The sequence below is a fragment of the Maniola jurtina genome, chromosome 5, assembly GCF_905333055.1.
Source record: "Maniola jurtina chromosome 5, ilManJurt1.1, whole genome shotgun sequence".
In the NCBI taxonomy this organism is placed as follows: Eukaryota; Metazoa; Arthropoda; class Insecta; order Lepidoptera; family Nymphalidae; genus Maniola; species Maniola jurtina.
The window spans coordinates 8,269,731-8,295,813 of NC_060033.1; the positions used below are offsets into that span (position 1 = coordinate 8,269,731).

The 26,083-nt window shown below is 34.6% G+C and overlaps 2 protein-coding genes across 3 annotated transcripts in view; one reads left to right on the forward strand and one right to left on the reverse strand.

Annotated features, from left to right (window-relative positions):
• The window catches only part of LOC123865628 (inactive dipeptidyl peptidase 10), a 268,820-nt gene that overhangs the window by 60,024 nt on the left and 182,713 nt on the right, over positions 1-26,083 (forward strand). The window lies entirely within an intron of this gene.
• LOC123865630 (transmembrane protease serine 9-like) lies at positions 219-5,066 on the reverse strand. The gene is made up of 8 exons (XM_045906789.1): positions 4,387-5,066; positions 3,991-4,180; positions 3,814-3,916; positions 3,400-3,579; positions 2,263-2,354; positions 2,131-2,194; positions 1,272-1,418; positions 219-502 (listed from the first exon to the last, which is right to left on the reverse strand). Exons 1-8 carry the CDS (start codon positions 4,958-4,960, stop codon positions 230-232), a joined length of 1,623 nt encoding a protein of 540 aa, XP_045762745.1. The 5' UTR covers positions 4,961-5,066; the 3' UTR covers positions 219-229.

Here is a 26,083-nt window from a genome sequence, read left to right on the forward strand (position 1 = left end):
CTTTTAAAATACAGGATTTTTTAATTTTCTTTTTCGTAGTTATTTTACGGTATTTTATCAGTAATCATCAGTACTTATAACCTATTTCGTTTTTGCTAGCGTTTCGGTTACACCCCGTATACTAATATTGTAAAAAGGTAGAGTCTAACTCACACTTGACCAATTTTTTATAAATCCTTGTAAACTCGATAGACATAAATATTATTTAGTAGGTTTAAGTTACTTATTTTTATTTCAAATCAATACTAAATCCATCCACGTCAGAATCGTCCGCCATTTTCAACCTCTTCTTTTGCCTCAACGTCGGTAATGTAGTTGTAACTATTGTAGGATCTGTTCTTATTTCTGTGGTGGTAGTGGAAGTCGTCGTGTCCACCTCAAGCGATTCAGTTTCCGTAACAGGTAAATAAGTCTGCCTCTTCTTCTTGATCTTCAGCTCCGGGAAATACTGGAAGGGATCCACTGTTGTCGTGCGTTTCTTGCCGCGGTAGTAGTCAGGCATCTAGATTATAAAGTAATTAGCATTAAAAAAAATTAAAAGAACTAGTTCTTATGAGTAGCATGCTAAAAAGTTGGAATAGAAGATTCCGTGATCACCTTCGTCTCATTAAACCTTTGTTATCGGAATACTAAGCGACCGACGGAGATAAGTTGAATAATGAAATGAAATGAAATATATAGTTTTGAATATGGGATGAGAAGCTGTTTACAATACAGAGTTGAGCCAACACATCCAGTCAGGAAACCCTGACATACATATTTTTTGAAAAATTATTTAAGTAAATATTAAGTAACAGTAATAAGTATCTTTAAAAGCCTTAAACAAAATATTACACATGGCTTCACATAGACCAAGATCCTATTGACTCCATCCACTTCTTTACTATACCAGCTCGATGATATTCATTATGAGTTGATCTTTGATTTGCAAAGTTTCAAATTGATTGTACCATTATTGACTTATTTGAAATTAGTGAAAAGTGAATTGTTACATTCTCTTACATTGTTATGAAGCTAATAAGACCTTACAATGCACACTTGCAAAGTGCATTTTAAGTATGCATTAGACTTTCCATAACAATAGTAGAGCTGTAGTTTCATAACAATAGTATATGTCTGATGATAGAATAGAATAGAATAGATTTTTATTCAAATAAATTTTTACAAGTGCTTTTGAATCGTCAAAATAATTCACCACTAGTTCGGAATGAATTTTCTACCGAGAAGAATCAGCAAGAAACTCGACTGATCACGTTGATGTCGACACTAACCGTTTCATTGATCGTTTCAATCCAATCAGCATATGCACCGACTAGAGTGAATACCGTAGGAGCGTTAGGATACCCGCAGACAGCTGGCCCAAAGGATATGATGCCCACTAGTTTCCCGGCTAACACTGCTGGACCACCGGCATCATGCTGGGAAGCATCGGAAGCATTAACAATATGCAAAGTTAAACTGGAATTTATGTAGAACAAGATGATTGCCGTGACTTAGTGTGGATTCAGGTTTTCAAAAAATCTCGTGGGAGCTCTTCAATTTTCCGATATAGAAACTAAGTAGCTTACACCGGTAGCTGCACAGATAATTAATGTTAGACATCGGTTAAACAAATGGCGGTGAAAAGGTAATATTAGAATTAATGTGGATGTACACTTAAAAAAGGATTAAATAGTTATACTTGCAAGTACACAGTAAAATGTATGGTTATTTTCAGTATAACACAGTAGGTAGGTATATCATACTGTTAACACAGTTCTGTGGCACATAGGTAAAAAAATAATTAATTAAAAAGTTGGGGTCCCAGAGTGCTAGAATCACAATCTCGCACCGGAAAACGTAGCGTAAGAAGACCTCTTATTATGTGTGTGACATCCGCTTGATTCATACAGTGGAAATCCTTACAAGAGACCTATGCCCAGCAGTTTATCTGTTGACGATGATATCATTATGTACAGTGAAGTTTCTCGCATACACCTGCCATAGAAATATAGATAAGCGACTCAAAAGATAACTAAAAATTTATTGGCCTGGGAACAGAAGTGTGAGGTACATGGGGTATATAATACGTGAGTTAAAAGAAAAACTGATAGCAGTATCATGATTAATGATAATAAGTAAAAATCTCACATCGCAAGCTCCTTCCCCAGTTGTAAACGTACCGGCGCAAAACATCTTAGATGATATAAATTTCCTGAAAGAAATCTTGTTTAATGTAAACTACAATCGTGAAAAATCCGATGTGTCAAGTAAAGCACTTACTCTCCATATACCTCCTTGCAAAATACATTCGGATAAACAGGTAGAAGTTTTCGATTTAGAAACACTGGTTGATATGGTAACTTCTGAGACATCTAAAACATTAAAACCTTAAATTACATAAGATACAATTTAATAAATTCTGCAAAATGATTGTCATAAGTTGCCGTTAAATTAATTATATATTAGGGTCTTATTTCATAGTCATTATAATTACGTAGCTAATAGTCTTTATAGTATTAACGTTTAACACGCTTCTATTGTTATAGTTAATCAATAAAAACACGTTAATTCATTTATTTCTTCATAGAACTTTGCTTCTTGCAACGATAGTGGTCATATCTCGTTTATTTTTCCATCCACATGTGACATAATTTACTTACACACAGCTAAACATTGCACTGTTCAATGCGTAAGTACGGTATTCCACTAGTATTCCAAACCGTTTTTCCCCATCGTTCCGCTACAAAATAATATACAACGAGGACACGACAGACATCCTGGCGGAGGTGGTCCAGTTTTCCAGGCACGTACGAATTATACCGTTTTTGTAGAGAATACTCAATAATTCCTTCCAGGTTATTTAGGAAGATATCTTTGTATCACACAATACACAAAATGGATCGGGCGACTACAACCTAACAAATCGTCGACCCAGACACATCAGTTCACGACAATTATTTTGAAACTTGTAACAAAACGCCGTCTTGACCTATGTACGTACTGTTACGACGGAAAATCCGACAGGGTTTTTAAAAAAAATAAAATTGTTTTTACACGGAATAATATAATGAATTTTAATACACTTGGGATTACAAGGAAATAGTAATAGACGTGCAACCTTTTCGAGTTGTAGGACCGGACTCCCGGCATCTACCCGATCTGACACCTGGTCAAGATAGAGTAGCTGCTGGGTCAGCTCTTCAGCTAGCAGTTGAGGGATGTAACAGTACGTACATATATTGGCATTCGTCAAATATACATAGGTAGGCTATTTGATTTTTGATTTCACTGCTCAAATACCTAATACTTGACAGAGGATTAAATCGAAAGTTTCCTCATCTCTGATCCAGTGCAGTGAAACGGCATAGCACGGAACTTACGTTAGAGGGCTTATAAGTTAAAGAAATAACTATTTACCTTCGTGACGCCCCATCCAAGGACTAGAACTTCGGAAGTGGGAGCAAGGCCGTAACTATTGTGTGATATGTCGATAATTTTTGGAATCCGGTGATAATTAAAATATAGATGCCGACGAAGACGCACCACTGCTATGTTGTTACGAAGAGTGCGTGGATTGTAGCTAGGATGAAAATACACCTGAAAAAAATCTCTGTCACAATAAATGTACTACTTACGCTTCAACTTGTAAGATCTGCGCAAAACTTATATCACGTCCATCGTAAAATATCAAGTTTGAAACAAGTCAGACAAACCAATATTTCACGACCAAATACTTTAACATTTTGTTACATTCAATAAGGTCGAAATTGCAAAGGTGGGTTGGGTCAGCGATATAAATGTAAATGGTTATAGAAAACTTTATCGAATTACCTCAAGTGCTTCTACCAGGTCTCCTCCAATCCTGCTGTGATTACTACCAACTCTTACACTCAATACACTAGGATTTTCACGGAAGAATCGGTTGTTATGCAGCCTGCAATAAAAAGCTTTAATATTATTAGTTTAAGTATTATTACAATAATTTTGAAGTAGGCAGATCAAACGTACAGTTGTAAGCAAGCTGCCGAAGTAAGAACCAGATCATGCCAATAAATAACTCCTCCGCACCAAAATCTGCCCATTACGTGAACGGAAACCATAAAAGGATAGTATCGGATCGTTGTCCTTTCTCCTTTGAATATCCTTCGCCCATCATGCCTATGAAATTCTTGTAGATCTTCAAGTTCTTTTTGGGGGTCTGAAATATTTTTTATTGAGAACTCACGTAAGATAGATTCCTAACTATAATAGTTCAGTCACATTTCTAAATCACATTTCGAAGTAATCGTTCTATATCTTTCAATAAATAATAATCGATAGTTTAGGTAAATAATAATCATAATACTATTGAACTTTTATTTTATCGACACAATAATAGTAATTGAAAAATAAATAAATAATTACCCCAGTACTTATTATCTTCTTTCCTATAATTGAATTTATGGTCGTCTTTAGGAACTTGCGCAATCATTTTGTCCACAACGTTAGTTACCAAGTCGTCATCTATTTCTTGGTTACCAGACATGCTGTTCATCATTTTTCTGGCAGATCTTGACAATGGGCTTCTTCTACCACTTTCTGATAAAATTTTCATAATGTCATCCCTGTTCATTCTTTCTTTTAACTTTAAGTACACGTTTTTAGGTTCAGATTCCATTAAAAAATGAAACTGATCGGACTCGTTTAAGGCATTGAAAAAATTTGTTTCGTTCAAATCTGTTTTCATCGTTACATTTAGTAAAAAATCAGTGTACTTATCTTTGTCTATGACATAGCTATCTATTTTATCAAGTTTTTGTTTCAATTCTTGTATTCTGGTATTTTCTTCATCTGCCCCAAGAAGTGTCACTAATGATGATGCTATATCACTGACCCCTACTTTGTATTCACGTTTAAATTTTTCTGTTTCGTTCTGCCCATTTATCAAAAATATAAAATTGAAAAATATGAAACTGTAAATAATGTATGATCGGAACATTGAGTATTTTTACCTAACGCTTTTGTGTAATGCTGTTTCTACATTTTTATCGCCAGTAAATTTTATTGATCTGAGCAATGTGAAGTACGTTCTCATAAATTTTTATTTATAGAAATAAAATTTATTGGTTTTGGTTGGTGCATAAGTACATTTGCCGACGAGTTTAACTTTGGCTCTTACGGGTGGCTTATTTAATTATACCATTTAATAATTTAGGATGTTTTGAGGCTCATCGTTTGAGGCTTATCATATAATTTATTTAATATATATATATATATAAATAATTAACCATTGATTATTCATTTTAATACATGCTTAGATGTCGTAGCTTGTTTATCGCATGGGTCAATATCTCTTTTTAATAATTCCATTATTTATATTTTATTATAATATGCTCATATTACAAAAATATAAACAATATGAGCGTGTCTTAAAGAAAGACATTTCTTTTGATTAACGTTTATTGGGGAACGTTGACGATAAAAATATATGATTAAAGCTCACGAAAAATGAAACCTTTCTTATGCTAAAGTAAGCAAAAAAGGTAGACGTTAAATTACATCGAAATCTTTGCCTGAGGCTCACATACTAGCAGGTGTTTTTTATCAGTCATATTATCTGAAATTGCTTCAAAGAGGAATGTTCTTGATTTATGATTTGTCTAATGATACGGTCCAAAATAAATAGTAACCAAAATCATCATATTAATCGTGGTTCATTAGCACTTATTCACATTATAATATTTTGTAGATAAAACACGAAATAAACCTAATAACATTAGTAGGTAAATAGTTACCCACTTAGTTGCTATTGATTACCATTTAAAATATTTTTCTTCCCGTTTGATAATCATTTAGAAAATTTTACGAAGCATTTTTTATAATACCTATGTAGATTTTTTTAACACATGCATGCACATTCTTATGATAGGTAATCCCACCCGTGCGATGCTGGGTCTGGTCAGTTAGTGGAATAATATACCTACTCATTAGTCGTTGCTTATTCAATGAAATAACTCTAGTAATAAAAGGATTATCTTTTACGAAACTATTTGCAGGTTGTCTAGTCGTGAACACTAAAGTATTGTAAAAAAACTACTTTCTTACAAACTACTACTACTACGGGTTTTATTCAGCAGTCAACATTTTTTTTTTCATTTTTTTTAAAAAAAAAGGTCTTCTGCAAGTAGTACCTTCAATCAGGATTAAGATCCCTAAGGTCGTTTGGCTTTATCGTTTGGCTTGTTGACTCACGGATTTTCCAAGCAAAAGTTTTTGCAAAATACCTTTAAAAAACCTCAACCCCAAGTTGTTACTATAAAGACGTGTAATATTCTTTCAAGTTAGAATAGAAAAACGTAGCTTGAATCAGCACTTTTTGGAGAAAGGGGTAATATTGCTGAGAATATTTTATTACATAATATTTTCTGCTTGAAAGTCATGGTTGGAAGTACGAGTATATTACATTACGATTAAGCCGTATAAGATAATAATAACTCTCAATAATAATATGTTAAGTTAGAGGTAAAAGAGTACTTATGGACTTAGTTGCCTGAACTAAACAACTGAATAGGTATAGTATCGGGGTATGAGGCGTGGGGACGCCCCACACACCCGCACGTCACCCGTGCTCACCCGCAGCGGGTTAGCGCGGGTGTACGGGGCGTCCCCACTCCGATTGCCATCTCGATCTGTTGCGCACAATAAGTACTTAAATAAATAATTTCAGAATTACTCCTTTCAGCCCGTTAGCCCACTACCGTCATGAATTGCATCGCCACTTACCACCAGGGTGAGATTGCAGTTAAAGACTAACCTTTTTATAGAACAATAAATTAAAAATTTATAACACCCCCGACAAGTGAAGGTTACTGTAACTAGAAATGAGCTGATAACGTTAAAACGGCTGAACCAATTTTCTTGGATTATAGCTAAGAACACTCTCGATCAAGCCACCTTTCAAACAAAAAAAAAACTAAATGAAAATCGGTTCATTATTTTAGGAGCTACGATGCCACAGACAGATACACAGATACACACGTCAAACTTATAACACTCCTCTTTTTGGGTCGGGGGGTTAATAAAATAAGATAAATTGGAGGTTTGCCAAACTAGGTATATATGTGACAAGACAACCTAAATACTTATTTATTATTATTTCCCTTTAATACCATCGATCTAAAAACAATTATTGTCATTCCTTATTTACAATAGGTAGCTTAGCTATATTATATTGTAGCCTACATCCAACGAATGAAATTTTTACTTGTTACTTCATCTATGTTCCCGGACACGTACAACTCTGTTCCCTTCAAAGGAGTGAATTGGCTATTTTTGGGCAAACAAGCAACTGGCCGGTATCCACTAACGTACATTATTAGTTTTTCATGCAATAAGACAAAATGACTTCAGTGAGTGTGCGATTTCTTCGCCAAGGGTTAACTTCTCTCACGCAATGTTTCGACATTTCAATCCATTCTCGGCATTATTGAAACTGGACAGATGTGACGAGTGTGGGTGCTGACTTGATAAAGGATGGTTTCGGCATCAATGATCGGATCAAATAGGTATATGGCTACCTACGCTCGTCCCCTTTGACCGGAACCGTAAGATTTTCGACGTTTCTGCAGTCAATGATTCTAAAATACCTATATCCAAGATTTGTCGTAGATCAATGGTATCCACCACTAGGTGATTATTATTTTTTCTGTACATAGCGTTGGTTCAAAAAGTAGTTCTGCAGCACAATACTATGCGGCCTCATATTAACAATAATTTCAGTATTGGATAGAATCAGGCGTTACTTTGCGGAAGTTCATGTTTAGCAAGTGTAGAGGCATGCAGCCTCTTTTAAGACTGGCAGCTGTGAAGAAAACAACACACTTTGCAGCTGTCACTTAGAGAACACAATTTGGATACGGAACGATTCAAAATATCCTGCTGGCCTGGACGAACTCCGGGCAGCGAATTCACCTTAGAAACATCAAGACCGCAACACCTCGGTCTAGCATCAAGCTCCGGCCCTCGTTTTATACCATAGTTTTTATTATAACTACAGCCATATTGTAAATAATTGTTCATATAATACAAAGTGTAAATATGTAAGCAGCATTTCATTTATCAGTCACATTCGCTGCTACAGCAAGAAACAGTTAAAAATTATATTGCTATAATTCGCCAACAGAAAAAATCTGTATGGTCAAACATGCAGTTACAAGCTAAGCACCGCTTACCTTGGGAGCTTGGCTTTATTGCTTGGTTGGGGAGGTAAGCGGTGCTTAGCTTGTAACTGCATGTTTGACCATACAGATTTATTCTGTTGGCGGATTATAGCAAAATAATTTTTAACTGTTGTATCGATTTTCAACTACAAGCTCCGTTAGATATCTGATCAACCATTGTCGAAGTTTCGATGTTGCAAAGTTTCCTTTCACAAAGTTTTGCTGCATATTAATTACTTCTGAAACCCAAAGCAATGGAATTGAGTTTCTGTTGTCACTAACCATCAGTTTGACGTTGCCTGCTGTGATTACAAAAATGAAAAAATCGGTCAAGTGTGAGTTGGACTCGCACAGGAAGGGTTCCGTAACATCATACAGGAAATAACACTTTCTATTTATTTTTTACACTTTTTTTTTAATTTTTAAATAGAATAGCGGCAAAAGAATTACACATTCTGTGGAAATTTCAAGTCTCCAATTATTATGATTCACGAGATACAGCCCGCTGACAGACAGACGGACGGACGGACGGACGGAGTCTCTTAGTAATAAAGTCCCTTACGTACGTACGTACGGACTGCGGATCCTAAAAGGGTTTGAAAAACTAGGACACGGTACACATTTGTAGAGCGCTATCTTTTCTATTCTCATACGATCATAATCATCATCGAGCACAATTAATTATATCCCACATAATATGAACGTAACATGTCTTGGTACTGTGTCATTGGTTTGGATGATAATAAATGTATCTACATTAGATTCTGTCATGCCACTTATCTCTTTATAACGTGGAATAAGGAGGCGACCACTCAGCTAGTTATATTTTGACATCGCAACAGCTGCAGCTATACAAAATGTTTTTGTTTGAAGTCGTAGGCTCGTATCTGATGTCGTAGGTATCAAGAGATTACGGGAGAGAATAAACAAAACGCGCCAGAGCGTGAATTAACGAGGGAAGTGAATTTAAGTAGGATTACAATCTTTTGAATTAAGTTTGAAATTGTGAAAATGGAAGCTTACAAATAAAATTAAGCGTCGTAGGTAGGTATCTCATACTTCCTATACAAATGCAATTCTGAGGGCTTGTTTCACAACTGCCAGATAAACTTCATTTAACGGATTTTGACATTTTGACAGAGTCCTAACATGGACGTATAAGATTCCTAATAAAAAACTGACATAACATCAAAAGTTAGATAAAGTTTATCTGGAGGTTGTGAAACAGGGTCTAAAAATATGACAGTATTTTATTTATTATTTAAACGAATTTATTGCAAAGAATAAAATACAGGACAGTTTTAAACCCAAGCACTTATAGAACTGTAAGACGGGAAGTCGCAATGCAACTTTACAATTAAATAAGTATTTTACGTTACGTTAGTAATTACGTTAGTTTGAGATTTTTTAGCTTCCACCCCCGAATCTCAATGAAAAAATTAGATAAAGACGAGCATTATAAATCCATCGTAAAAAACTAAACTTTTACTGCTCTGACAAGACGTGGGTGATCTTGAGCCTACGTTTTCTAAGTGAGTCACTATTTTTTTTTTCAGCGAAAACCTAAAACTAGGTACATTTTGGAAGGACGGCCGGCAATCAGAAAAGCATTTTCTTTTCAGAATCGTTCTTTCAGAAATCACCCAACGCCATCTACACATGTGTAGACTGAACCATTTCGTAAAACAAGCAACAGCGCCATTCTAGATATGACATAGAAAAGACATTGTGCAGCAAAATTAACCATGCCACAACCTAGTATCGACAGTCTGTGCTAGATGGCAGAATAACTGTGTAAGATATATTATGTACAGGAAAAGCAAAAAACTGATTGAAAGTTTTATATCTAGCTATACAACTTTATTATTAACCCAACGTAAGATTTTTATCTTACGTAATGTTGCAATATAATAATGTTAAACTGCAATTGCAGGTTTATTTAGTCTAAAAATATTATTACTATTTATAACCTATATTAATACATACTTACTATCTATACTAATAAATAAAATTGGAGTGTCTGTCTGTAATTTCGAAATAACTACCTCATATTAAGCTCATATGGTTATTTGAACGATACCATAACTGAATCACACGTTTTTAAAATTTTTGTCTGTCTGTCTGTCTGTCTGTCTGTCTGTCTGTCTGTCTGTCTGTCTGTCTGTTTGAAAAGGCTAATCTTTGGAACGGCTGAACCGATTTTGACGGGACTTTCACAGGCAAGTAGAGGATTGACCAGGGCGTAAAATAGGCTACTTTTTTAACCGACTTTCAAAAAGGGAGTTGTGTTTTTCTACCTATGTACACCGAAATCTCCGAGATTTCTGAACCGATTTGCGTCATTTCTTTTTTAATCGATAGAGGAACTTTGCGACATTGTTTCATAAAAAATTTGGAGTCCAACTCCTCAATCCTGATGCTGCAGGGGATCTGACCAATCCACGCGGGCGAAGCTGCGGGCATCAGCTAGTAATAAATATAAGATGAAATCTTTTATAATTGTTAACTCTCAGTACAAATAATGGAAACTAACAACAAGAATGCAATCTTATTTTGATGAAACTGAAAGAGAATTTTTTAGTATCTACTTACCATAAGCTTAGTATAATTATCAAAGATAGTCCTCGATATACCCGAGATCCGGGAAAATTAATATCAAACTGACCCATGCCTAACTCGAACGAAGTTTGTCCACCCAGATTATGTTAATTAAATTTCCTTTCAATCGCAAAATTGATTTTCATGATTTTATCTCAGGGGTGGGGAGGTGCAGATAACTAATAAAAAAAAAATTGATGCGGAAAGATCTGAGAACCCAAGTGCCGCATTATTATCCCAAGAAAACTCCTATCATTATATGAATAAGTAACTAGCTTATGCCCGCAACTTCGTCCGCGTGGACAACACAAATTTCAAACCCTAATTTTACATTAGGGGTTGAATTTTCAAAAATCCTTTCTTAGCGTATATGTACCTACGTCATAATGGCTAGCTAGCTATAATTTAACTTTTTACGTTAGGTAGGTATACATCACATGCTTCGTAGCCGCGAATTCGGTTTCATTAACTGAATAAAATTAATCATTTTGGTCAACAGTGATGGCATGAATTGTTTAAGAAATTTCATTATCGCATCTCTTTGAGGCAGAGAATTTAACTTAATTAACATGTTCTGTTTAATAGGCCAAAAAGTTTACGAAATGGCAATTTCATCTAATTTCTGTTGAGATTCTATTGCAAGGAATTCCTTTATTTTCTTACTTCCACTTTAAAATAGAATCGTTATTTTTACGTTATACCTAATAATTATTATTATTTAGTAGCTGATAACCGTGACTTTGTTCGCGTGGTTTTTTTTAAAAACCCCGTCGGAATCTTCAATTTTCCGAGATAAAAAGTAGCCCATGTCACTCTTTAGATCTTTAACTATACCTACCCAATACCCATGTAAAAAATCACGCCAATCCGATGCTTTGTTGCAACGTGATTGAAGTACTAACCAAAAAACGAACAACTTAATTTGTCTGATTTACTACCATAGTTACTTTATATTTACATTAATTTTTCACACTTCAGTCCAAGCAATAGGGTTAAGATGCAAATTGATTTGCTGCTGCGTGAATGTGCTAGAAAAAATAGTTAGTAAATAACTAACTTGACTATAAATACCTAACCTCGAACCTTATTCTATTAGAAGTAGTAACGTAACATACTTGGGAGCTACAAAGTGGCTGACATCCGAGTACTCTTGACCTATTCATCGTTAGACTCTCAAATATGCCGATTAGGAAAAAACTAAGTAGGTATAACTATTTTTTATTTAAATATGGCATGTTAAAAAAATCTAAGCGCGTGTAGTAGACGCACTCCGCCCATCAATCAACAATAGATCAATGATCATATTATAGGGATGATGACTACTAGTCAAATCAGCGACTTTTTATCAAACGTCAAAACGCTCACTTAGTAAGGGAGCTTGTATGAAATTTACAGATGTGACGTCAAAACATTTGACGTAATGTAACGTACTTTTTTAGTTAAATCGATAATTTAAAATGGTAAGCAAAGTTATAACTAGCATCAAATGCGGATTTTACGTATTTTGGAAGACACTCTATTTAATAATTACTAAGAAATAATTTATTTTTTACATAAGCATCATCCCCATTGTACCCGTGAACGTGCGCGTTCAGTGTAACGCGAGGTCTTGCCAAGCACACGGCGTAATGCGCACAGTGCTCGGTAGTAGAATGGCACCCGGATGCAGTTTTTATCAACTTCATTCAACTTATTTACTTTGACATACAGTTTAAACTGTCTTAATGAAGATTAGTGTGCTTTGGCAGTTCCTCGCATTAAGTACAGGATGAAGATGCTCATTCCACTAAAGGCCGGACAATTCTCGCCCATATTAACCGTTCATTAACCGTGATTTACTGTACTTGTACTGCTGTACACCAATCGCCACGCTGCGATGCTATTCGCTGTCATTCGCCGCTCCTCTACTTCACTCGCCACCACTCAGCGCGCTCAATCTGCTCTAGCCCTTATAATCTGTTTAGTTTCCATCAACAATTCTCTGTTCAAGTCCTAATCTTCATATTACATCCGTCTAATAGTGCTACCGCTAGTGATAATAAGACATTTTCAAGTTATAGGATCCCTCAAGAAAATGGGATTACTCCAATCTGAATAGAGCAGGAACGATAGGTCGGTTAAACGTCCGAATCCTAACTATTACAAATAAGACGTGCAACTTTTATGTGTATTGATTTATGTATTTTCGTGCAACAACTGTAGATGTGGTTTAAAAATTAACTTTTATTTCAATTGAATTAACTTATCACAATCATTTTTGGTTTCTATGGTTGTAAAAAACCAAACCAAACCAAATGATCAAACTCTAATGTTAATAAAAAATTACAAAATGCAATGTAAACATTCTACGCTTATCGCTACGCCTGCTACGGACGTAGCAGTGTAGCTTTAAAACTCGTGCTTAGCAGCTGATACGCCCAGCTTTCGCACGGGTGGGATTACTAGACTCTATAACGATGCTTTACCGATGAAAGAAAACATCGTGAAGTTATATGACACAACCTGAGCCAGAGCGCAGCGTGGTGAAGTATGACCTGAACCATTTTCATTCTGAGAGGAGAATCGTGCTTAGTCCGTCAATGATAACATTACAATATGAGGGTCTTGACTGTTAGGCAATAGTCACATTATGGTAGGGGTTTTCTTAGAATAATTATACGGTGAGTTTCCGAACCCTTCCATATATGACTCAACTCAGAGTTCATCATTTTGACTCGTAGGTTTAACGATTGCTCGACAGCAACTGGGACCGATGGATGCGTCCTTCAAACTTCCAAAGTCGGTCACCCATCCATATACCAACTCAGATGAACATTTTCATAATAACGACCACAAAGAAAGGATTTTCATAAACACCCGAATAATAATAATTGTCACATAAGAATTTAATTTTCACAAAACCGTCACCATTTCTACAGGATATAAGAGAATTCAAGCATTAAATTGCTTCGTTACGCAAATAACGTTCAGGTTTTTAATTTCACCTCTCTTTACAAAGCTTTTCATTTAGCTCTCATTAAATATCGCTGTTCATTTACTCGTACAGAATTCCGGTATTTAAGTATTATGTATGTAGTACAATACACATGTTAGGCATCCAGAATATAGATGATGGTATTGATACAAAGTCGTCTGAAGAAAATTTGTAGATAACAGTTTATTGATTTTTTCAGATAATACTGTTCTTAAATCTAATCGTATTCATAAACTGCAATTTTATGAGTACTGCAACTGTATTCTTACTATAACACCTAAATAATAATATATAATAGATCGAAATATAAACCTGAACAATGCAATTCAGCATAACTATAGCTTTGTACACTGAATAATAAAATTTATAATTATTATTATGGGACTTCGTCTATGTTGGTGTTAGCTGGCGGGCGTGCTCTGCCTTTTTGATGAGTTTTTTTTGTTAAAACTGACTGGAAAGCGCTCTAAAGGGGTGCCGTGCGTATGTCGGCGAGTGCCGGCACAGACGGGGTCCACACTTGTATAGTTTAACTAGCTTGTTACAAATAACTACAATCTTGACATTGGCTAATCTTTGTAAAGCCAGACGAGAGAGAAAAAAAAAATTATTATTACGACAACTTATTGTCTTAAGACACGTTCCTAGTGTGATATGAAAACGTACCTCCACTAATGTCCACTAAATCATTGAGGAAACGTAGCAAGTAAGTCGTAGAATGGTCTTAGACGATACATTTATTCGATGACCTTACCGAACATTAGTGGTAATAGAAAAACCCAGCAGTCCATTGTTTACGCAGCTATAAGGCTTTTGGGTGTGATATTTAACCGAGGGCGGAAAGTCGGCCATTACGCCGTAACGACTTGCCTATTTCCGACCGGAACGTAGGTATGAATGCAAACTGTTCACAGAGCGGTCTTAGATAACTCGGAACACAATTTTCGAGTTGAATTGATGATATTTTAGCCAGCCAAAGGCAGTAGGTGCTTGAAACTCAATTTGCGACATCTACTGGTCTATTTAAATTCAACACCAGGCTTTGGGTTTTTATCTTTTCCAATAATGTTAAGTATAATATGAATTAGATACCCGACTGAGTTTGTTTGGAACCCTACTTGTTTCAAGTAAATTAAGTCATTTTATGTACTTACATGTGTAGTCGTATAGAAAACGATGGCGATTTGGAAAAAATGGTTTATGTTTACGCTCAAGCAAAACCTATTGAACCGTTTGAAGTGAAACTTTGTCATATCGAAGATACATACATAGTCAACCTTAATTAGAATTTTGATTAAAACCGCTCTACTAAAACCCAAAATACAAAAATAAATGTTTCATTAATTAAAAGTACCCATCTATAGCCGGTTTTAATAAGATCGCAATACCAATATTATTTATATTGCAAAGTTCTCTCAAAACGTTCATTAACGGTCTCTCGACTGCTTGTTAGATAAAAAAGAATCGAATATTGTTGCAATTTGCTAGCTCTCCGTGGAGATTTTATATCAAATTGCTTTTAAAGAGGCCACACTTCAGTCGAAAAATACGAAACAAGTTGATTGTGATTGCGGGCTTCGGAAACCATATTATCGCTAAAATGGATCGCGTATATTTTCGTAGTGTCTCTTTTTCAATCTTCCCGAGTAAAATGTTCACTCATACACATACTGTTAAATTTAATTGCACAAAATAAATATACTGTGAAGAAAGAGCTCTTTTTTCGTACTAAATACGTGACTAAAAGTGGATTTTTGAATTCCTCATAATTCAGTCTGATTATCTTGTCTGGGTTGGAGCGTAATAGTCGAAAAAGAGACATTGCAATTTTTTAAACTTGTGAAAATGTAAGTAAGTTATGTAATTTAGCTGAATTATATTTAAATATTACTGAAATTACCTCAAACATCTTGCATAGTCTGATGTAGTAATGAGTAGTATGGCATTAAGATTAAATATACAAGTTTTTGTTGCTGCCGGAAGCAGCAGGGAGCGGGAGCAGCAGTGTGATTCCCTAAGAAACGGTTCAACGTTGGAAACATCGATGCGGTCTGCGATGTAACATCGTACAGATCGATCTGGCCAGCAAAGTGTAGGTGTATGTACATCAAGAACATGCCGCACGCTGATATGAGGTCACATACTGCGTGTTGCGGAACATTTGAAAAGTTTGCCACCTACGAGAAAATATACCTTACTAACATATGCCCACGACTTCTTCCGCATGGATTTAGGTTTCTCAAATCCCGTAGGAACTCTTTAATTTTCCGGGATAAAACCACCCACGCACACACACACACAAACATTTGTCTTTGTAATGTTAGTGTGATGTGATATGTGATCTATGTGATTCGGCACCTAGCAAATACATACCTGTAAGTCCTATATACTAATTTACTTAACTTTTACAGAAAGAATTGTACTTAGTGCGAACTTTTAACTACAGTGAAACACAATCTTCACGGTGTTGCTTAACTACAAACTAAGTTCCTGATAGTTCGTAAGGGTGTATCATGTAGGTATCTGAAAGAATTTTCTGTGCGACTTTATAGCGACTGCTATCATTTTATTACGTACTTAGGTAATTTAGGCGTTATAAAAAAGTTTGAACATTTTTGTATAGAACCTGGCATAAGTCCGCCATTTTGAGAAATCCTCGTTATGGCTGTCAGTCATCTGTACTTCTATACTAATATTATAAAGAGGAAACCTTTGTATTTTTGTATTTTTGTATGTTTGTATTGAATAGGCTCAAAAACTACTGGACCGATTTCAAAATTTCTTTTACCATTACTTAGAGGGATTCTTCCGAATCCGTATAGGCTATATTTTATGCCGGAAAATAGATAGGATTTTTCGTGGTAGTGTCCACCCGTGCGAAGCCGGGGCGGGTCGCTAGTAAATAATAATTAGACATATTATTGTGTCAATCGATGGAGTAAGTGACTACAATCAAGAGGCATTCAGTGATGAAAGGTTGTAATGGATAAACTTTCTGAGATATGTGAGTTGAAAATCGTAGAAAAATAAACCATTAATAATTACGTGACTTAATCTTTTATTTTTCTACGAATTTGAACTCAAATATCTCAGAGAATACACTTAAATATATCAATAAATAATTTTAAAATTTTGTTAAAATAAGTGGTAACACGCAATACGCCCTTCCCCAGCAGTGCGCCAAGCAATTTGCACTTGAGTGAATTTAATATAATCCAACTGACGCAACAATACTATATTCGTACAAACAACGACTGAATCAAGGATTACTGTTCAATTATAACTTTTAATGAATTCTTGAGACAGGAGAATTCGAAGTGAACGATGATGTAAGCCTTATAGTACCTACCTACCTATGGGGTGATTTATGAGATAATGATGATTTTCAATTTAGCGGGCTTTTTCTAATGTAGGGCTTAATTTAGGCGTTGATATCACACTAATATTATAAAGGCGAAAGTTTGTGTGTATGTGTGTGTGTATGTTTGTTACTCCTTCACGCAAAAACCACTGAACGGATTTGGTTGAAATTCGGAATGGAGATAGACAATATCCTGGATACAAAGGCTACTTTTTATCCTGGAAAACCAAAGAGTTCCCCCGGGATTTCGAAAAACTTTAATCCACGCGGACGAAGTCGCGGGCGTCAGCTAGTTATTATTATAGGCAAACATTTAAATTCTACTAACATTTCAGTCTAGTCTGCCAATCCGCACTCGACGAGTGTAGCCTTTTTCAATTTACAAGAGACCCGTCCTCAGTAGTGGCCCGGCGATGGTTACTAGCTATTTTCCGCGTGAATTTAGGATGGCTGTAATGTTCTCTTTCTTTACATGCGATATAAAATACACGTTTGCATGTTTACACGTATAAAATACGTATGCAATTTTGCTCTGTGCCTTTAGTTAAGGTCAGTTCAGTGTTTGAGCCATGAGAAGGTAACAGACATACTTTCCTGTAAATTCATAAAATTAATTATGAATTATTACTTTCTAAAGCAAAAACGGAACCCTTACTTTGCTGTCTGTCTGTCTGTCTATCCGTCCGGCCGTCGCGTCGTCGTGTCTGTCAAGATAACCTATAGGGTACTTCCCGTTGACATAGAATCATAAAATTTAGCAGATAGGTAGGTCTTTTAGCACAAGTAAAGGAATAAATCTGAAAACCCTGAATTTGTGGTTAAATCACAGAAAAAAAATTAAAATATGTTTTAATTTTTAAAGTAAGATCTATACCAAGTGGGGTATCATATAAAAGGGCTTTTTTACTTGTACATTCTAAAACTGATTTTTATTTGTTTTTAAGCATAATAGTTTTTGATTTATCGTGCAAAATTCTGGAAAAATACCCGAGTACGGAACCCTCGGTGCGCGAGTCTGACTCTCACTTGGCCGGTTATTTTTAATCTAGGTAGCAGCTCTTGACTTATAGTTGTAATAAAATCGCTAAGTGTGAATTATATTGTAACTGTACCTGTCAGATAAATCCTACGGGTTCATTTATTAACGTCCCTACCTAGCTATTAAGTTCTGGGTGTGCTATTCAACCGGAGCGGAAGTGCGGCGGCCATTACGGACTAATGACGTATTTCCGCTTAAGACGCGGGCTTGGCTCGGACTATTTAAGGAAAGATTCTGATTGCATTCTCTAAAGAATACCGTAGTTATTTTTAAAGCTCATCATAAATACTTACAGAGCGGGCCCTAGGCTGTGTGGTTCATTCGTTTGGATATAGTGATGTAAAACTTTCAAGTGCCAACTACATTAGTGCATACATTCTTAGAACTCACTCGGCCTATTTGCTCTATATGTTAACTGGCATGCCAAAAGTACGATTTTACGTACAAATAAACTTTTACATGTACTTCTGATATGACAGTGGACACAGGGAATAAATAATGGCGAGTGAGTTCTCAAAATGTATGCATTAGATATATTTGAATTTCAATCAAACCTCATCCCCATCCAGTGACTCAGCTCTACTCCAATTAGTCTACTACAAGTAGGTATTCCAGTCGAAAAACTATCAGCGTTTTATGTGACATCGTTTAAAATTTATATTAAAGTTATAAAACTTTTATGTGCAAAGATAAAGGATAAGAGACACATTTATCTTGAAAGTAAGGCGACTTGTCGTACGTGAACTAATTTTCAGAATAAATGTTTAAAGTCTGAACTTAATTGAGTAACCCTTTAGGTACGATTCAATATATTAAAGGTATACAACGATGATTAAAGGACGTCGATGATTAAAGGTGCTAGATTATACTCGTATGCGTTGCAATGCCTCTTTTTATTGTATGGGTTTGCATTCGACTGCAATCACACCAAATAGTATGTGACTCTAGGTCAACAGGAAGTACCCCATAGGTTTCGATTCCCTTGACCGGTCTTGAACTCTTGACAGCCACGATAGACAAACAGACAGACATACAACGAAGTTCCTTTTTTGTTCTGGAAATAAAAACAATCATAAACATGTTTCTTAAACATGTTTTAAACAAAGAAAAACATATTTTTTACTTTTTCTCATTATGGTCACGAGTCACCACCACCACCACAAAAAGAATACGACGTAGAGAGGAGTGCGATTGACCCACAAAAATCTTTTGGATGCATATTTTTTATTATTAGCACAAAAAGCCACACGTATCTTTTGAAACATTGAAAAAGTTCGCACCATCCGCATCGAAAAGAACAATGCTCACTCTCATTTGCATCCACCAGCATATTTCAAACAAAAGAACATCATAAAAACAAATGTAGACCACATTGGTGGTAAGTTATTAAATTTTTGAAATAAGTTTTCCCCTTCGCAAAATTTGGGATAAAGTTGAGTCTATAAATAAAACTAAATGTACCTATCCATAAATTTATTTAATGTAACCTTTAATAGTATCAAGACGCTACCAATAGGCAAGTTTATAGCAGTTATTCTCTTTTCTAAAAACAACATATTTTGTAATTTAATTTAAATTTTTATAGTATAATCTTAACAACAAACGGGTAAAATCAAAATTGATAATTGATTGTATTGCAATTAAAAGTAATAAAATTAAAATTAAAACTACTTTATAACTTAACTATAATCCTAATATGTGCCCCAGTAGGCATTTGAAATTTAACCATAATAATTTAACACTATCATACTAAAAATTATATCCTGTGGGCAGCAGAAAGCTAAACTGATTACAAATATATTTGCTATTATTAAGATTTTCCAAAAAAAAAAAATTACTTTCAATCTAGTCCACCTATCCAGCCAGCATATATATTGATTCAGTTTTAGAGAAGCTTTTTTGCATCATGACTGGTTTTTTTTTCTCTTTTTAGCTTTCATATAAATAAGACTTGCACACCACTTAAACAATTAGCGTCCGCGTAAGTGGGCCCATGTTCAACAGTGGCTTAGGGCTTATAAAAGAAAGAAAATCTAAATCAACTTTCGACTGGCTTCTGCCAACATTGTCTTTGTTAAAACAACAAAGTTAAAATCTCTGTATTACAGGTAAAACGTTCTGACAAAGTTATACGAGGGATAACATAGTTTACAAACTTGCATCCTATCCTATTTCTAACTTAAATGTATGCTATTCAACTACTGCGTTACCTGAAGTCCTTGTTTAATACCTACATAATTTTGTGAACATTGTACATTGTGTTAACTAGTGAATCTATACGTAAAATATTTTTTATGTTAACTAATATATCTTATTTTTTTATAAACTACAGAATTATTTATGTTGGAATAAATTGTTAATAAATAACGAATACAGTAAGTATAAATAATAATGATCAGTAATATAGAAAGTTAGGTGGAAGGTATAATTGTATATCCTTATTGCTAATTTTTTGTTAATAAACCAAGGATTATCTTTTGACGAACTCTATAGAAAACTTCGAAACACTTTTTTTTTCAGGAATTCTTTCTTAAGCATCTTTATGGAAAATATGTTAATAATAAAGAGCTTTTGTATTTTTTTATTCCAAAGTAATAAAAATATTAATCTATTGGTTTTCTGTATAACAGAGTGAAAGAAATTAATTAATTAACCCAAATATCTGCATAGAATATTGAGAACAAAAGATATTTTCTCAAACAATGCTCTAATCTACCCTGTTTATTATCGCTCGAGGCGTTTCTTCCAACCTAATAAGAAAGCTTCTTGGTAAACGATTTCAATAACTTCTGGTCTATTTAATGGGTAGAGTGTACCTTAATTAGAACTTTCCATTTATGTTTTAAAGAAGTTTCTAAAGAAACATAAATCTTACGAAGTTCATGATTCGAACAATATGAAGCTTTGTCTAGTGCAAGGTTGTTACAAAAATAATAAATAGTCAGGTGTGCGCTAGTTCTATTTTTTCTACATTAATGTTCTTTATAATAATTTCGTAGGATGCACAGTGAGTTTAAATTAGCATGTAAAACAGATTTAAGTTTAAGCTACGAGTAGGTACGTGTAGCTTAGTTTCGCCATCCGGTGTAGTCTGAGCCTAAAACCCCTAATGCAGTTAATATAGCATTGATGGCACATACTAAGTAAAGTGGCTTAGTTGCGAGAGCCTAATAAAGTTAACGGAACAAAGCCTTTCATTAACCAACCATAGTAACATTAATTCTCTATATTATCGAGATTTAGGTTGTAGGTTAGTTAGGATTTAGGTAGACTCTAGTTGAAACTTCCAATCTTGTTATTGCTTAAATATGATTAAGATCAAACACTGCATAGTATTAATTTTATCTATACTAATATTATAAAGAGGAAACCTTTGTATTTTTGTATTTTTGTATGTTTGTATTGAATAGGCTCAAAAACTACTGGACCGATTTCAAAATTTCTTTTACCATTACTTAGAGGGATTTTTCCGAATCCGTATAGGCTATATTTTATCCCGGAAAATAGAAAAAATAAATGTCCACCCGTGCGAAGCCGGAGCGGGTCGCTAGTCAAAATATAAAGGTAATCAATCATCTTCATGTTTATTCAGTTATTTATGGTTAGTGAAGTATTAATTTCTTGACGAAATATTGAGAATACGAATAGTAAGCGATATTTTATTGAGTGTTCTCGTATTTCATTTCGGATATCTTGGCGAATATACGTTTGATTATATAACAAAACTAATCAATTAATGTTTGATATCGCTATAAGGGTATAAAGGAAAGTGGGTTTTTATATATGCTTACGTATTTTCTTGTATTTCTACGATTTACTCTTTAAAGCACATCAATACTCAGTATTAAAATTGTACTTATGTCTCTGTTATACGGCAGTATAGTAAATACGGTAAAACTATTAATTATATTGTAGCTGCACAATAAATCCACGAGACGAAGGCTTTGATTAATTACTGTAAAAGGGTAGAGAAACTAAAAGTATTAGGTTTCGTTCTGTAATGAAATACGGTGTTATAAATTAAATCCAGCTAGAGAAGTTTACTTTAAAGACAATCACCCGGCATAAAATTAGAATTCAGATCGCAAGAGATGCGCACTGCTATTATCCAGCACAAAAATAACGGTAAGTCAACTTTAGACCATAATAATATTATGATCTGTACCTACTCGTACCACTATTTTATATTAAATTTACTTTAAAAGGTAAGTATAAGTAAAAATTTCATTATCTATCTTTAATATACACCACCTCTCAAAGTCTATTAATTGTTCGTTTTCTCCCTAGCGTTAAGGTTGTCTGGAATAGATTACTATATAGCGATAAAACCGCCTTTTTGTACCTCCATTTTAACTGTCATTTATGTTTTGTGCTGCAATAAAGTATATACAATATACATGAGTCATACATACATAATACATCATCTAGTAAAATATTATTCCAGATTTATATCGTGTCAAAACCTTTCAAAAGAGATAAAAATCATAATACAATACCATCAAAACCTGCGACCATAATACTCGTATCAGCCATAATATTTTCATATATCTTCTTTCCTGAGCACTTCCTTAAATTACGCGCTAAGGAACATTTTATGGGCCGTTAAGCGTAATTCATGTCGAGCATCTAATTGCAATTGCAATAAAGAGTCTGCTTTCTTGCTGTGTCTGGCGGAAAAAACTAAAGTGATTATTTCGTTACTCTAATCACTAGCGCGTCTAGCACTAGTCCTACTGAAATTTTTGAGCTGTGGCCTCTTTAATTCAGTTTTCGATATACGTCTTCATGCTGAATAGAGTGAGAGAGCGTGAAGGATTTCCGTATATTAAATCCTCGATACGGAAAAAGACAAAGTACGCATCATAGGTTATTTAACTTAAATATATCTGAAACACTAAAAACGTGTGTCCAGCCACTTAATTAAAAGATCGATATTTACATACTTTTCCTTTACATAGGTATTCTTAAATCTTACTTATCATTAGAATTTTTTAAGTGGATATAAATCTGCTACAATAATAATTAAAAAGTATAGTTTGTATACAAAATATATCACATATTTTCTTTTGATTAATCATCCCAAAGAATTGAGCACCAGCTTTGGGTCTATCGGGTAATTGAACGGCAGTCATACAATTAATCAACTCTGAGCAAACTGCGGTGCGCTTCTATATCAGATCGGCAGCTGGATTAGTCGACAGACTCGACAGATAAATCGAATGTTCAATCAAATAAATGTTTTGATTAAAACTGGGTCAATATTTTATAGAAGCAGGCGTTACTTTGCGGAAGTCCATGATATACAAAGTATCAAAAGCTTAATTTGCTATAACTCTCTAAAAGGCAAATTTGTACGATACAACATGCAGCATGCAACACACATCATCCGCCCTCCCACCGCTAAGCGTGCTGGAAAAGCCATCCACCAAGCAAGCCTCAAACACCACCGTGCAACACCATACAAATCCACCAAAACACACTCGACGCACGTTTCGCTCCGACACCGGAGCCTCCTTAGGAGATGTAGACCTTGCAGTGCACAGTTCCAAAACTTTTGATTATTTGATTGAGTCAATATTGCAAAGTGTATCCTAGCTACAGTTCCCAACCAATATCTTCTTTAGACAGTGTATATTTTTATTTCTCAAAGGCCAGATGTAACGTCTCTCCATTGCCAGTTGGCGGTAAACCTTTTGCGCTTCAGAAATACTTGATCCAGATTACTCAAAGAAAACTAGAAAATGTCTCAAAATATAATAGGATATTCCGTAGTTACTTTAATAAAGTATTTAACAAGGTCTTTAGTAAGATTCCTTGGAGCGTACATGACTGTAAAGCATACTTATATCACGTTACGTATAAACAGCTGATGCCTGCGACTTCGTCCGTGTGAATTTAGGTCTTTGAAATCCCGTGGGAACACACTGATTTCCCGAAAAAAAGGAGTCTGTGTCATGCTGCGCCTTTAACTAAATCCATGCAAAACCACGTTGATCCGTTGCTCCGTTGCGGCGTGATTGAAGGATAAACCAACACAATTTGGCATTCATAATAGACGAGGTAATCATATTCTTCCTAATAAGTATTAATTAAACAAGATCGAGTTTCCTATTCTTTGGATTAGAAAATACCTATATTGCAAAAGGTAGTTCCACAGGAATGCAAAATTTTCTTAATGTATGTAAGTAGATATCTATTATTGAATATTGAGTCCACGCATTTGGAATCTCTTGCTATTGATATGTGATAAAAATACCACTAAAGCAAAGATGGCGGCGTAGGTGCTTCAAGTATGATTGCTTTTAGCTCAGCGAACGGCGGTATTAAAAGGTTTTTTGGATCATTTTTCACTGTGTCCCACTTTCTTTAATGGATGAATGCATATTCAAAATTGCAGCTTTCAACGTCTCACCGCTAGAGAGATTCTGTGCATTGTGGATGTGTTGAAGTGCCTGAAAGTAATTGGGGATAGCCGGATATACCAAGACAAGAGACCTTTAAGTATTGTTTGATGTATCTATAAGATATAATTAACTGTTTGATATAAATGTGACATTATAATATGATGAATGTGAAAATCTCAGCTTTATCACAGTAATAAAAGTCGCCTTCTTATAATTTTTCATTTTCATTTTATTTTTTTCATCCAACTAAGCGTAAAGCTTGTGATACTCGGCGTTATTTCTATTCTAATGAAACTGGTTTGGGGCACATCGGTTGGATTGGTTAGATAGGAGCATGTTCACTTTGAGAAATACATTTATATTCACAAGGGCTACACTTACCCTTCTTGGTTTACTCAAGCCCACATTACGACATCGAATAAAAGACTATATCTAATAGGTACGATTAAATTTATATTAATAGATGAATATTTCCAACAAAATGGATTTTGTGGGTATTAAACGAGCCATAATTCAGTGAATTGCAAATCTGTTCGATAGCTTTATTTTGTTGATGCAACAGGGAATTACATTGTTGTATCCGCAAGCAAATTAAATGAACAGTTAGGTAATATTTTGCAATTCGCGCTTACTAAAATACCTAAAAACTCTGAATCGGTTTTATGTGGGGAGCATTGTTTTAAAAAAAGGTAAAATGCGTGTATTGTCTATATAAATTTATTGAAACTGCTCTTTAAAAATATAAAAAAGTCCCTTGCAACATTTATTTCCTGCTATTGATTGTAAAAGCTTTTATCTACTCGAAAAATACATATAAAATGAAAACGCCGAATAACGAGTGATGTAAAAAAGAGCGGCCTTTTATATTTCACAACCTGTTACCTCTCGATAAAGCCTCAAAGTTAAATCAATCCATACTACATACCTTTAAGTAAAAATGTTACGGCTCAACCCTGTGGAGGCGCCATTACGAGTTTGTACATAATATTATTAGTTAGTTGTTTTGTTTAGTTTAGTTTGTACATATAATATTTGAACATAATATTATAAACAATTCTGCTACAAGTGTAAATTAAAAATTTATAACACGCTCGACAAGTGAAGGTTACAGTAACTAGAAAAGAGCTGATAACTTTCAAACGGCTGAACCGATTTTCTTGAATTATAGCTAAGAACACGATCAAGCCACCTTTCCAACAAAAAAAAAAAACTAAATTAATATCGGTTCATTAGTTTAGGTGTTACGATGCCACAGACAGATTCACAGATACACAGATACACACGTCAAACTTATAACACCCTTCTTTTTGAGTCGGGGGTTAAAAATGCTGCCCACCAGTTAACATGCATGATGACAGAAAAATAATTTAAAATATGACTGCCTTACCATATTAATTTATTTTTCAAGAAAAAATTATAGCCAGTAAGTATCACTTGGATGTAAGGATTCTAACGATACACCATAAATATCCAAATCTGTTCAGGAATTTAGAAGCTTTGGTAGAAAAATCAACATAAATACATACA

What these genes read in the sequence shown, in the direction of transcription:
- LOC123865630 (XM_045906789.1), bottom strand. Translation starts at nt 4,960, where the DNA reads ATGTTCCGATCATACATTATTTACAGTTTCATATTTTTCAATTTTATA. An exon ending in TTGGATGGGGCGTCACGAAG is followed by an intron (nt 2,355 to 3,399) that starts GTAAATAGTTAT and finishes TTAATGTTTTAG; the next exon opens with ATGTCTCAGAAGTTACCATA. An exon ending in TTGAAACGATCAATGAAACG is followed by an intron (nt 503 to 1,271) that starts GTTAGTGTCGAC and finishes TTTATAATCTAG; the next exon opens with ATGCCTGACTACTACCGCGG.